The sequence below is a fragment of the Oncorhynchus kisutch genome, linkage group LG14 (genome assembly GCF_002021735.2).
Source record: "Oncorhynchus kisutch isolate 150728-3 linkage group LG14, Okis_V2, whole genome shotgun sequence".
Classification (NCBI taxonomy): domain Eukaryota; kingdom Metazoa; phylum Chordata; class Actinopteri; order Salmoniformes; family Salmonidae; genus Oncorhynchus; species Oncorhynchus kisutch.
Genome location: NC_034187.2, coordinates 35,358,625 through 35,372,301, shown reverse-complemented (window position 1 = coordinate 35,372,301; position 13,677 = coordinate 35,358,625). Strand labels below are relative to the sequence as shown.

General features: G+C 47.0%; 1 protein-coding gene across 1 annotated transcript; it reads left to right on the top strand.

The window, feature by feature from the left end:
- Positions 1–10: 10 nt before the first annotated feature.
- Positions 11–11,809, top strand: rpap1 (RNA polymerase II associated protein 1). The gene is made up of 24 exons (XM_020500918.2): positions 11–204; positions 712–886; positions 1,207–1,355; positions 1,458–1,550; positions 1,706–1,889; positions 2,101–2,265; positions 2,361–2,576; positions 3,156–3,271; positions 3,371–3,469; positions 3,555–3,656; positions 3,739–3,906; positions 4,003–4,182; positions 4,344–4,478; positions 4,607–4,777; positions 4,966–5,123; positions 5,928–6,098; positions 6,240–6,435; positions 7,437–7,546; positions 7,743–7,938; positions 8,173–8,310; positions 8,723–8,865; positions 10,102–10,873; positions 11,069–11,338; positions 11,463–11,809. Exons 2-24 carry the CDS (start codon positions 715–717, stop codon positions 11,610–11,612), a joined length of 4,254 nt encoding a protein of 1,417 aa, XP_020356507.1. The 5' UTR covers positions 11–204; positions 712–714; the 3' UTR covers positions 11,613–11,809.
- Positions 11,810–13,677: the final 1,868 nt, after the last annotated feature.

Here is a 13,677-nt window from a genome sequence, read left to right as displayed (position 1 = left end):
GTCTCATTGTTCTAGCTGTGTTATTACTCTATTCAAGTGCATTCATGGTGGACTTTCTAATAACTTTTATTTTGAAGTCGGATTTGTGGGCGTCACACTTTCACAGGAAGTAACCGCCACCTTGTTAGTGGATGTTTTTGAGTTTTGCACTCACGTTGAGTACGGTTTTCTGTGAATTATAACCCAGAGGATTTCTTACTGAAGGTGAATTCAACAAATACATTGAAATACATGTAGTTTTTAAATGTATGGCATTGCAACGGCCCCATATAATAAAGCAGGAATGCTCCGGCTGTAGCTAGCCAGCAAGCTAACGCCAACTAGCTACTTTGGCTAGCTAGCTAAGCACTTTGCGATCATGAACATGTCATGATCACTATTAGCTAGGTTTTCAAGGCACGATCTCAGTTTATTAGCTGCTGGATCATTGCCTGTAAATTACAATGTTCTTGAACAGCTAGCGAAGCTAGTTAACATTCAAATTGCAGGAGAAGTGTTGACATGATATGGTGTACCATTAGATGAGAGACGATGAGAATGTAATTGGTTGAAAGCTTAGTTAAAATGTTATTTTCTGATGTGGTAATAGTATAATATCACAGCCCTGTACCTAAACAAAGTAATACATAGCCATACACCGTATTGTGTGATACCCCACTATGTTTACAGGTAGTCAAATCCTTTTGTCTAAGATGTTCCTTTGTTTGTAAGGGGATGATACGGCGTCCCAAGCCCACTGACTCGGAGGCTGACCTCCTAGAAGAGCAGGAGAGGTTTCTTGCCTCGGGGACCCCATCCACTGTCAATGTGGTCCGGCGGCCGGACAAGAGATCAGGAGACACCAATGGGGCTCAAGGAGACCAGAGAGATGTGGTCACAATTCAAGGTTCATAGGCTGTGTAAACAGTCAGCCCATTGCTGAACTTTTCTTTCCACTAATTGGTCTTTTGACCAATCACATAACATATTTTTACATCAGATCTTTTTCAGAGTTGGTCTGAATGGTAAAATATATATATATATATATATATATATATATATATATATATATATATATCAGAATTGGGCTGTCTCTGTAAACACAGCCATAGTAAGTCTGTCATACACCTTTTTGTAAGATAGTTGATTGTGTGTAGCGGGGAGCCCAAACACAAATTTAGGTTTTCTGATTGTTAATAATATGATGCTGTGCATCTCTTTCTTTAGATCTTCCAGATGAGCTCCCCACTCTGACTCCTGCACCTCCCAAAAAGTCTCGCCTCAAAGTCGATCGTGTTCGCTTCGAGGATGAGGACCCAGAGGAGAGGTTGGACAGACATGACACGCACATCAGTGCTGTTCTATCTAAGATCATTGTGAGTGATACTCTCGCCATCTATCTCCTGCTCAGCAGAGCCACACACAGTTCTGTTTGTGTCTCAACCTCAACTCCTACACTTTTGCTTCTCTTCCCTTAGGAAAGGGACACTAGCACTACACCAGTGTCCTTACCAGCATTCACAGGCCTTGCTTTTCCTAAAGTATTACACCGGCCTGAGATGGAGAGCATGGTAGGAGCTCAATTGCTCAGTTTTGTTATGAGGATCAATCAGTTACTACAGAATTTACCTCATACTATATGTGGTACAATTAATCCAGAATGGTGCTTCACAAGTTATGGATACACACACAAACTATTCCTCTAAACTATGTTATGTTACACTAGGTTCCAGCTGCTGGTGAAAAGAGGAGCATTTTTGCCCGACAGATTGCAGCACAGAGAATAAAAGAGGGAAATACCCCTTTATACTTTGCACCAGAATCCAGGGGTCAAACATCTGGACCCAAGGTGCTGAACCTCTCTCCAGAGTCCACCATGGAGATGGATCAACTTCCCTCTAGACTTGACAGTAAGTACCAGAGTTCCAGTAATTCATTTCATAAAGTTGAAAAGAATGTATTCCTGGCAGACAATAATTTGTACTTTGATGTCTACTCTGAAGGCCCAACTTGGCTTGGACTGAATGGGATGGCCTGTTTGGTTTTGTACTGTCCCACTTGCCAGCCAATACTAAACTGTTCAGTTGGGAAAACTTGCTCATGTCTCTCTTTTTCTTCTAGGATTCAGTGCAATGGCGGGCCCCAAGCTGGTATCCGGCCAGGGACTTGGTGGGTCAGACAGTACAGTAGAAATGCTGAAGATCCATCAGGAGAACCAGGCCAAACTACAGGCCATGTCTGATGGCGAAATCCTGGAGGAGCAGAAAAGGCTGCTGGGTCAGCTAGGTAGGCACATGTTGCTATTTGAGGATTGTGTGCTGTGTTTGGTAAGCCTATGACGTGAGCCTTTTAAACCTTCAATCATGTTGTGTACCTCTCAGATCCCAGATGTGTTGACTTTGTGAGGTCTCGTAAGGCACAGGGAGCCCTAGCCTCTGCCCCACAGCCGTCCACCTCCCGGGATGAGAGACTCGGGGAACAGCGTCTACAAGAAACCGTCATGATAGGCGCCAAGAAGCCAGAGCAGAATCCTCTGGAGGTAGAGATGGAGAGAGAGGAAGATGAGGACGAACCAACCCCCCAACCGCCAATGAAAGGTAGAAGACATTATACCAATGTGCTGTAACTCCATTATGAATTAGCTAGAGAGCCTGCCTCTGCACTGTTAGTCCTAGTACACCTGGATGTCTGCCAACTGTTTCCCCTCTCCTTTCAGCTAATTGCACAAGTCATTTCGTATTGCAGAAAAAAGACGCCTTGGAGCTCCGTGACTAGAATACCGGGGCTGAACACTGATTTAAATCTGCCTGATTAGAAGGAAGCTGGCCAAATTCAGATTCACTTTGTGTAATGGAGATCGTGGGGGAAAGCCCAAGACATACTGTATGAACATGGAGGAAGAATTATTGTCCGTTTCTGGACCACAGTGCGTGCCTACTGTATTTTGGATTGTTTTCAGACAGCAATGCCAGCATTACAAGCTTTTATTATCCATTACACTGATAGGAGAGAAATGTATGACTGAGGTGCTAGAGTAACTCTATATGCTTTCGAGTTACCCCAAAACATGGTTTCGATTCAGATCTTGATCATTTTGGATATTTAGCCCATGAAGTGCTTTACAAATAGTGCTAAATATCATACTAATGATGCATTACCACCGTGTATCTCTCCAGAGGAGGACCTGCCAGTCAAGCCTCAGAAGGAGTGGGTGCACATGGACAAGCTGGAGCCAGAGAAACTGGAATGGATCAGGGACCTTCCTGCTCCCAGACGGAAAGGAACCAAGCAGGTACTAACTACTGTTTACACGGAACACTTTGTCAAGAGATGCGAGGAGCTTGTGTGTTTGTCTCACCTAGTGACTATCACTGTGTCTCTGCGCTGACAGGCCATGCTGGCTCGCTTTGACTTTGCCGGAACCCTGATCCCGCCTACAGAGGACCTGCCCACCCACCTTGGTCTTCACCACCACGGAGAGGAGCCTGAGGTCAGCATAGTGCACTAACACACACATCTCCTGGAAGTTTTTCCAAAGAATACGCCTGTTGATGTCTTCTCTCTGTCTCCCTCAGCTGGCTGGTTACTCCCTGCAGGAGCTCTTCCTTCTCTCTCGTAGTCAGGTGATCCAGCAGCGGCGCCTGGCACTCAACACTCTGGCCCACGTCCTCACCAAGGTACTGCCTGTCAATCAGTTCGATCACATCAAAAGACAGTTGAATCTCCTTTAATTAACATCGGAGATCGGTGTTCCTGTAGGCGCGGGCTGGCGAGTTTGCAGCCGCTCTCAGGGGCAGTGTGGTGTCCACTCTGCTGGATGCTGGCCTTCTCTTCCTGCTGCGCTTCTCACTGGACGATAATGTGGAGGGAGTGGTGTCCGCCGCCGTGCACGCACTCCGAGCCCTCCTGGTGTCCTCAGACGACGAGGTAAGAGACCTTGCTTACAGTGCACTTTGTATCATCACCACTAGAGTGTACCACGGTGAGAGAATTTTTAAAATCTTTGTCCCTGTCTTGTTTCAGGATTGTCTGGACAGCACTCTCTCATGGTTCCGTGGGCTGGCCTCTTTTCCTCTACTGCCCACTGCTCAGGAAGAGGAGGATGAGGAAGACGAGGGGCTGCCCGAGGTCATGAGAGAGACGGCTCAAGAGAAGGAAGAGAAGAAGACTGATCATGACGTGGCCAGGAATGATGTCGTTAAGGTGACTAGAGAGCAGACTGATTAATCATCCCAACACCCCGTTATCTCTCCACTATCGCTCGCTCTGTGATTCGGCACCTCAATGTCTTTGCACCCTGTGGAGTAGTGCTAGGGATAAATGCATTGTGTAAAGATGTCGGCTGTGTTGGTTCTCTGTCTCAGGGTTTACTGAGGATGAAGCTGCTTCCTAGGCTCCGCTACATCCTCGAGGTGATCCGCCCGTCACCCAGGGTGGTCCAGGACGTGCTGGGAGTCCTGATCCGAATCGCCAGACACTCCTCCTCTGCAGCCACTCAGGTAACATCAACTACACTGCCCACAATGCCCTCTGGCATATCTCTGCCGCTCTCTGGTTTTATTAGCTATTAGCCTCTTGACATGAGTTAACATTTGTAGTATGACTACTATCTGGACTGCCACTGCAGGTCTTGGACTGCCCTCGTCTGATGGAGACTGTTATGTCAGAGTTCCTGCCCTGCTCCTGGACAGTGCCTGCCTCACCCACGCCCCAATCTGCATACGGACTGCCCGTGGCCAATGCCATGAAGCTGCTACGTGTCCTGGCCACCACTGGCAGGCACGCCTGTGCCAGGCTGGTAAGTTTGGAGAGAGTTTTCAAACCCAACTGCCAGCTTACCTCATGTAGTAATGCTACACCTAGCCTTCTTCTGTTGGGTAACTTCAATATGATGGAGTGATGCATAAGTGTTTTATGATCTTGATGTGATATATGATCTTGTCTAATAGACTAGTAGAATGAAGTCACCCTGACTGTGTTCCCCAGCTGAACTCTCTAGGTGCGCGGGAGCGTCTGTCTCGTCTGCTTGCCCCAGAGCCCAGCGAGCTGCTGCTGGAGCCAGAGGAGGCCTTGAGGGTCAGCACTGAGGCCTACCGGCTGTGGGCCGTTGCAGCCAGCTATGGACAGGCCTGTAACCTGTACACGTGAGTCACTGGTCTTCAAACCCCCAAACATCACCTACACGGAGTGTACAAGACATTAGGAACACCTTCCTAATATTTAGTTGCACCCCCTCAGAACAGCCTCAATTCGTCAGGGCATGAACTCAGGGTGTCGAAAGCGTTCTACAGGGATTCTGGCCCATGTTGACTCCAATGATTCCCACAGTTGTGTCAAGTTGGGCTGGTTGTCCTTTTAAGTGGTGGACCATTTTTGATACACACAGGAAACTGTTGGAACGTTAAAAAAAACTGCGACGTTGCAGTTCTTGATACACACAAACCGGTGCGCCTGGCAACTACTACCATACCCTGTTCAAAGGTACTGAAATATTTTGTCTTGCCCATTCACCCTCTGAATGGCACACATACACAATCCATGTCTCAAGGCTTAAACATCATTCTTTGACCTGTCTCCTCCCCTTCATCTACACTAATGGAAGTGGATTTAACAAGTGACAATGATAAAGGATCATAGCTTTCACCTGGTCAGTTTATGTCATGGAAAGAGCAACGGTCCCTAATGTTTTGTACACTCAGTGTCTATCTCTAGGCTCCTGGGGGATGGTGGGGCCGTAATGAGCCATCTGGACACGCTGTGTTAAAAAAATAGTATTCCTCCTAATTTCATGTTCAAAGGTATTGCTCAATTCCACAGACAACCCAGATCAGATGGGTATAATTGCTTGGTGTTAGATTATACATGGCAGGAAAAGCCGTGTCAAAAACAAGTCTGTCCCTCAGGGTGAATAGTACAGCAGCACATCTTCTTCCCTCTACCATTACCAGGGACCTGTACCCCATCCTGGTGAGAGTATTGCAGTCTGCCCACCGGCCCCGGCGCCCCTCAGAGCCCCTGTTGCCCCTGGAGCTCCACAGGCTCCAGGCCCTCCTCACTCTGCTCACACAGGTCACACACACCGCCGGCTGCCATCAGGAGCTGCAGGCTGGCCTGGTCAGGTAACACACACTCTGGATCTCTACCACTTCTAACTATGTTTACTCCTGCAGCTTTGACGTGTTTCATGCGACTCCATGATGTGCTGCTTTGTATTGATAGCCATTGGATTCAACAGTGACAAACCTCTACTTTCACTACAGTTCCCAGGGGGACGAGTGTCCTCCCCCACCCCCGGTGACGTGGGGTCATGTGACAGGTCTGCAGCCCACAGTGCTGGGGCTGCTGAAGGGCTGTGTGAGAACCCTGGGGGAGCCAGTCCAGAGGGAGAGCACCCTGAGACTGGTGCCGGCCTACCTTGTCTACATGGGGGCCTTCTACTCCCAGCTCTCCATCCAGGTGACTGTATACAAACTATAGCAGTACTCAACAAGAGAATTAAAAGATCAGACCAGAATTGTATCTAAATAGTCCTAACTGCCTGTCCTCGTCGTCCTTCATCAGTACAGATTGGAAATAGGCTTCCACTACAGTGCTGTGGTTAAAATATTTGCCCCCTTTCTGATGTTCTGATTTCAGATCTTCAACCAAAACCTAATATTAAAGGGAACCTGAGTGAACAAATAACACACTTGATACTTATTTCATTTATTTAATAAACAAAGTTATGCAATACCCAATTCCCCTTGTAAGAAAGTAATTGCCCCCTTACACTCAATAACCGGTTGTCCCACCTTGAGCTGCAATTACTGCAACCAAACGCTTCCTGTAGTTGTCAATCAGTCTCTCACATCGCTGTGGAGGAATTTTGTCCATCTCTTCCACGCAGAACTGCTTAACTTGGAAACATTTGTGTGCCACATCTCAATCGGATTTAGGTCTGGACTTTGACTAGGCCATTCAAAAACGTGAAATGTCTTGCTTTTCAGCCATTCTGATATAGACATGCTTGTTTGTTTTAGATTATTGTCTTGCTGCATGACCCAGCTGGGCTTCAGCACACGGATGGATGGCCTGACATTCCCCTTTTAAAAGTCTCTGATACAGAACAGAAAGGTGCTTCCAGGTGCTTTTTGGCAAACTTAAGTCTACTTTTTGGACGACGTGGGGCCCCGTTGTCTGCCGAAAAACCAAACACTGCATTCCACAGTAAGAACCTCATACCAACGGTCAAGAATACGTTGCTGCCTCAGGACTTGGACGACTTGCCATCATTAAAGAAACTGCTATGTATCAGGGAATGTCAGGCCATCCATCCATGAGCTGAAGCGAAGCTGGGTCATGCGGCACGACAATGATCCAAAACACACAAGCAAGTCTACAGCAAAAATTGAGAAAAATCATTGGCCAGATCATTGCTTTTACTCATCGTCTCTAATCTGGTGTGCCAACCCTTTCAGAGCTCGTTCAATCCAGTGGAGTGTCTGCAGGAGCTGGAGATGCTGACCTCAGAGGTTCTTCTCCCTCTGCTGTCCCACGAGGCTGTTCACAGCCTGATTAACAACCTCAAGTGAGTCCCATCTACTTAGAAGCATAGGGCTACATCTGTGGTGATTTACTCCCTTACTGCAGAGCTTAATGGAGGGGATGTTGCTCTTTCTGTGTGGTTAATGCTTTTTCTGTCTGGCCCCTGATCCAGTGCTGTAGGATGATACTCTGGGAGTGTGTAGTCTCTCTGTTGTGATCTATCTGTGTTGTGTTCCCAGGTGTAGTTCGGCAGTGTGTAACCCTCAGTCCTGCTGCCCCGCTCTTGAGACCATCCCCAGTCTCCCTGGTCTGCACTGCGCCGGGTGGACGTCTGCTAGGGGTCTGCCTGGACCCAACTCCCCCTTCCCCCTCATTACCTCCCTGTGCTACCTCCTGGACACCCTCACCAGCATCCACAGAGGCCTGGTCCGCAAAGTACGTCCTTATGAAGCTGTAGTTACTTTCTAAATGTGACTTATCTGTCCGGTGTAAACCACAAGCGTTTAGTGTTGTTCTGCGTGGATCGGAATGGATATCTGCCACCATCTAGTGGTTGATTCTGAGATGTGTAGGAAACAATTCACATTCATGTCTTTGTCTTCTTACCTTACAGTGGGCTAGTGGGCCTAGGACTAATCTCTCTCCTATGTTCTCTCTGTCTCTGTTCAGTTCAGCTGCCTCCTTCTCTTTGAGGCTGTGCTAGGATACCTGCGTGGCTGTGGCCAAGCCAAGCCTACCCTGTCTCATTGGGTCCTGCGTCATGAACACTACCTGCTCTACCTGCTGCTGAGGCTGGCCTGTAGACTGGTAGTGTATAGAGCCCAACTTCCATCACTCAGTCTTAGGCTAGTCTGAGTACCAGTCTGTTTAGCTATCATTCCACTCCTTTCCACTCCTGCCATGCTAAACATCACCTTTTGCATTTGACCTGGAGTACAAGGAGTGGAATGTTAGCCAAACAGACTGGTATCCATATAGTCATTCAGGGTCATGCTGTTTACCATCGCCCAGTAGGCTCTACTTGTGTTGTCATTGAGTCACTTTGTATCTCAGACCAGTGATTCTGTTAAGAGGTGCATATGTACATCTGATGTCTCCGCTTGTTGTCACTTGACAAGTTCCTCCGTTAAATATTTCAGATACAGATAGTTTGCCATGATCATCTTTGTGTGATTTGGACATTTTGGATGAGTTACCTTTTTGTACTCAATGCTTCCAGGTTCCAACTGACCCAGAGGTGGCCAAGCATGCTGCCCTGTTTCACCACGTGTCTCTGGTAATGCTTCCCTGGCTATTACCTGGCAGTGAATACCTGGCCCATGAACTCATGGCCACCATGGTCTTCAACAAAGACTTCATACCGTGAGTCTTTTAGTGATACTGTCTCCATTACTCAATAGGTCATAGGTTTCGAAGCCATTAGACTAGAGGTAGAAGTCTTCCCAGAGGCAATGAAGCTTTTTTTTTTATAATTCCTTTTTTCAAACAATTATCACATTTCATACAGACATGATATGTGACAAGGTAATGAGGTTCTCTCATTTTCTTTTTTGCCAAGTTCTGTTGAAAGTGAATGCTCTCACGAGCGTTGTCTATGGAATTAGGAAGGTTCCCCGGGGCAAATGTACATACATGGTGGCCTCTCCTCACAGCAGCATTGCCAACCCAAAAGGCGTTCTCCTCCAGTTAAGTTTCATAAAACAGAACTTAAACTCTGGAATTCCATTGTAGTGAAATATTTGTTGTGTTGAGGTGCAGGGCCAGAAGATACATTGTTGTTGACAGAGGAGATGTACTTCAGCCAGGGTGGTTTGCAGTGCATTAAACGTATGCCCAAATTTGAAATGTTGGGGGGGGGGGGGGGCTTGTTGATTCATTGCAAATGTATGTAGTTTATGGCAGGGGTGGGCTGCTCGTGGGCATTGTTTACCATGTGCAATAGAGTGGTTTATGTTTACACCGCATCTGTTCTGCTAAGCACACAATTTTTTTCTTCTTTAAACAAATTCTGACATTCTGTTTTGTTTTTACATTTCCATTGTCTGGATCTAATTTGTTTTAGAAATAAATGTGAAGCAGGTTTTCAAAAGGTCATGACTAAGGGCTTTGATCTCAAGTCCACATAAAGTGCACAGTTTTTTTCCCCCTCAGGGTGGGACTTTTCTGCGTTATGTATAGACCTGGGTTCAAACAGTGTTTGAACCCAGCTCAAGTATATGATAGAAAATAAATATACCTACTAAATAATTATACCTACCATTGAACCCAAGTCTGCTATGCAGATGGGCTATTTAGAACACATGGTAATCTCTTTTGTGTTTTGTCGGTGTTGAGTGAGAGGACTATGACTATAAATCCTTTCCAACAGGATATTAAGCTATATCATGCTAAGCCATCTCGCATTATATCGAGGTTGCACCAAATAGTAGCCTCCGGAGCTAAATCCTGACCTTTTCACTTTAAGTTAGATCACTGCTCCATAGCTGCTATTCCTCTGATGCCACTGCCAACCTGCCTCATTAGTCTTTTTGTAAAGGACCTATTGTATTTGAACTCAGTGCTGTATAGCTCAACTATTCCATTCTCCCTGTCTTCCAGAGAGGGTCAGATTGGAGGGCCTGAGGCTGCAGAGATGTCTGAGCTGCGGGTCCAGGAGCGCTCCTCCCCTCCCCTCCAGACCCTGGGTCCTCTGCTGAGGGAAGCCTGTGTCCAGCTGCCCTCTGTCCGGGGCTGCTACCTCTCCCACCTGGCCCACATGGAGCCCTCTGTCCTCTCCTCCAGGGACTTCCACTTGGGCAGAACGCCCTGGCTCAACACCCAGCTCCTCCCAGAACTTTCTGGACCCTTCCTCCCCTCCGATTGGCCCTTCCTGCCACTCGTCAGCCTGTACGAGCGGGCGGGTGCACCGGACGGAGGGGGCCTGCAGGTGGAGTCGCTCCCTGCGGGGGCAGTGCATTCGGTCACACACTGCCTGCAGTGGCTGCTGCTGCTGGAGGTCTGGAGGGAGGATGCCCTCAGGGTGGTATTGCCTGTAGCCAAGCTGGCCCGTCTGGCTTGTATCTTCCTGTGCTCCAGTGATCTTTTCATGGAGATGCCTGTCCAGAGGCTGACCTGGGCTCTCTTCAGGCTGCTCACCAGGCCCTCTCAGCTGGAGGCTCTGGACCTCAACTCCCCTCCTACAGGCCTGGCCTCCTTCAATGACCTCTATTCTGCCCTGGTGGGGCAGTTTGAGGCGGTGTCATTCGGGGACCCCCTGTTTGGCTGCGTCATCCTCCTGCCTCTGCAGAGGCGCTTCAGTGTCACCATGAGGCTGACTCTGTTTGGGGAACACGTGGGCCTACTGCGCTCCCTAGGGGTAACTCTGGAACAGGTGAGAGGGAGGCTGGTTAACACACTGGGTTGAATGTTGCGGTAGAGAGCACAGGGTACATTATTGTGTAGACAGCCAGTAGATCGAGGTCTTGGGGCTCTTGTCACTTGCTGCAATGTTGTGCCATTTGACAATGTGTCTAAAACATGTGACATAAAGAGAGGCTAAATGAGCCCCTCTCTCTGTTCCTCCTAGTTGGCCATCCCTATGGAGAGGTTCACGTCACCCCCGGAGGACTCTCTCCCTCTGCTGCGCCTCTACTTCCGGGCGCTGGTGACAGGGACACTGAGGCTGTGCTGGTGTCCTGTGCTCTACGTGGTGGCTCTGTCCCACCTTAACACCTTCATCTTCTCTCAGTGCGCAGCGTCACAGGTACAGAGCACGTCACAGGCCCAGGGTGTGGACCAGCAGGTGGAAACAGCCCGTCGTAGCCTCCTGAGGAAGACTCACTACCTGACTGATGAGGTACACACTCACTCACCTTCCCCCGGGGTCTTCCATCTCTCCACTGCTCCTGACTCCTTCCCCACAGCCTTCTTATCCTCCTGCCATTCCTCCTCTCCCCTAACATCTGTCCTATCCTATCTAGGTGTTGAGGAGCCACCTGCTGCTGTTTAGGCTGCCCCAGAAAGACGCTGAGCTGGGCTTCAACACTTACGACCAGCTGCCTTCCATCCGGCAACGCAGGCTGGAGAGTGTTCTGGGGACCCAGGGGACGAGCGATAGCAAGGGGGAATGAGGACAGAGAGGAAGGGAGGACAGATCGTGGCTCTCATTTGGAGCACCGTGGTCATGCCAAGGGTACCAGGTCCAAGAGGGCTTTACTGGAAACAGTGTGTAAGGATAAAGAGAGTGCTGTAAAGGTGCCTGAAATTGTCTGTCAAAACTGCGCCTGTATTTTGAATAAAGATGCTTTTGTATGTATATGTAACTTCAGCACTGTTAGAGAAGTTAATTTGTCTTTTATTACATTTAAGTCATTTAGCAGACAATCTTAGCCAGAGCGAGTTACAGGAACAATTTGATTTAAGCTCTTTGGCTCAAGGGCACATCGTCAGATTTTTCACCTAGTTGGCTCGGAGATTTGAACCAGTGACCCTAACGCTCTCAACCGCTAGGCTACCTGCGGCATAGCTTTGGGACACATCGGGAGTCTGTGTATTGGTTGGACTCCCTGAGTTGTGAATCGTTCTGGTGGGTCGTGACCGAGAATAACCCTACCACAATATAGCCGACTATGTCAACAACAAAAATCCTGTCAACGAAGGCATTTGTATAATCTCTATGAACTCTACTTACCAGCAATAAAGTGAAATGACCCTTGCTATCAAATAAACTTCTCAATACAATTTTTGTCCGAACCACACCATATATGTGTAAAGTGCGTGGTCTAAAGGCAGCTTGGTGTCTAACTCAAGGAATATGGTGCTGTTCAGACAAAAGTTGGATTCAGACGCTTTTTTTTAATACCGGGGGACATATTTCACTTTACAAATACAGTTTCTTGAGATTATTCATATGCCTTTGCTGACAGGAAACATTTTCTTGATGAAGCCGGCTATATTGTTGTAGCGCAAGTTTGGGTGGGTTACTTTCTAAATGTAATCCGTTCGTTACTAGTTACCTGTCCCAAATTGTAATCAGTAACGTAATTTTTGGATTACCCGAACTCAGTAACATAATCTGATTACATTACATTACTTTTAGATTACTTTCCCCTTAAGAGGCATTAGAAGACAAAAATGTATGTTACCAATTGAACGACATCTACTGTAGGATAAATCAATGTTAAATTTGACTTAGCTGGTCATATGGATGTTACATTTTACTTTATGGGTTGGTTATGTAGGCTTCTTCTAACCCATCGCTTTCCAGTACATATAATAATATGATTCAATTATATCTTTACATTATATCTTTACATTAATATGTATAATTTATAAATCCCCAAATGGATGTAGCAACTACAGATAGACTTAAAAGGGCGATCAAAAGTGCAAGTTTGAGCATGTGTCCATTGGGCCTTTGGATTCTTTTTTTTATCAGCATGAATTAGATTGAGCAATAAAGCCCCACTTTTATTCCATAGGCTGGGATCCTCACTATGCAGCTGTTTCAAGAGTATATTTTTCACTGGCTGTCCACTGGTTTTAAAAACAATGATTGATAGGCAGCTTAAACTTCTTGAATTCAACCATTTTTTGGTTCAAATACACATTGTCATCTACAACAACCACAATCCGTAAGGCACAAATAGCTAAATGAGAGATCAGCAGTGGGATTCACATCAATGCGCTATGATATAAATAATAAGTGACATCCGTATCATCGTAGACTACACTGCTGTCATCCTTACCTCCAAGCGTTTATTCAAGTTGGATAATCTTTGGATGCCGACAGCAGTCGTACCATTGGAAGACCTAGCTTGGACTGTAGCCTACAAAAGCCTATTCCTGCTCTTTTCCCCCGACCCATCAAACACATTTGGTGTGTCGTCATAGTGGTCAGAGTCGCTCAGGTGGAACAAATTTAAATTTATGTCTAATCCGTTACTCCCCAACCCTAGTGTTAGAGTTATTTTCCGTCGCCAGCCACCAGAACTATGCACAACTCAGGGAGTCTAACAAATATACAGACTCCCGATATTGTCCCAAAGCTACCTGCCGCCCTAATCTTCGTAGTCATTCAACGTTTGACAAACGTAATTTCTGCCTATCTGATCTACCTACAACTGAATATGCAGTAATGGTTTTCGTCCGCTGCCACAGCAGAGCATGTAATGTTCCACATGGTCTTTTGCAAAT

Bases quoted from the DNA above. Each gene is read 5' to 3' on its own strand.
- rpap1 (XM_020500918.2), top strand. From the start codon at position 715: ATGATACGGCGTCCCAAGCCCACTGACTCGGAGGCTGACCTCCTAGAA. The intron at 1,551-1,705 runs GTAGGAGCTCAA...ATGTTACACTAG, and splicing joins GGCCTGAGATGGAGAGCATG to GTTCCAGCTGCTGGTGAAAA. The intron at 3,657-3,738 runs GTACTGCCTGTC...GTGTTCCTGTAG, and splicing joins TGGCCCACGTCCTCACCAAG to GCGCGGGCTGGCGAGTTTGC.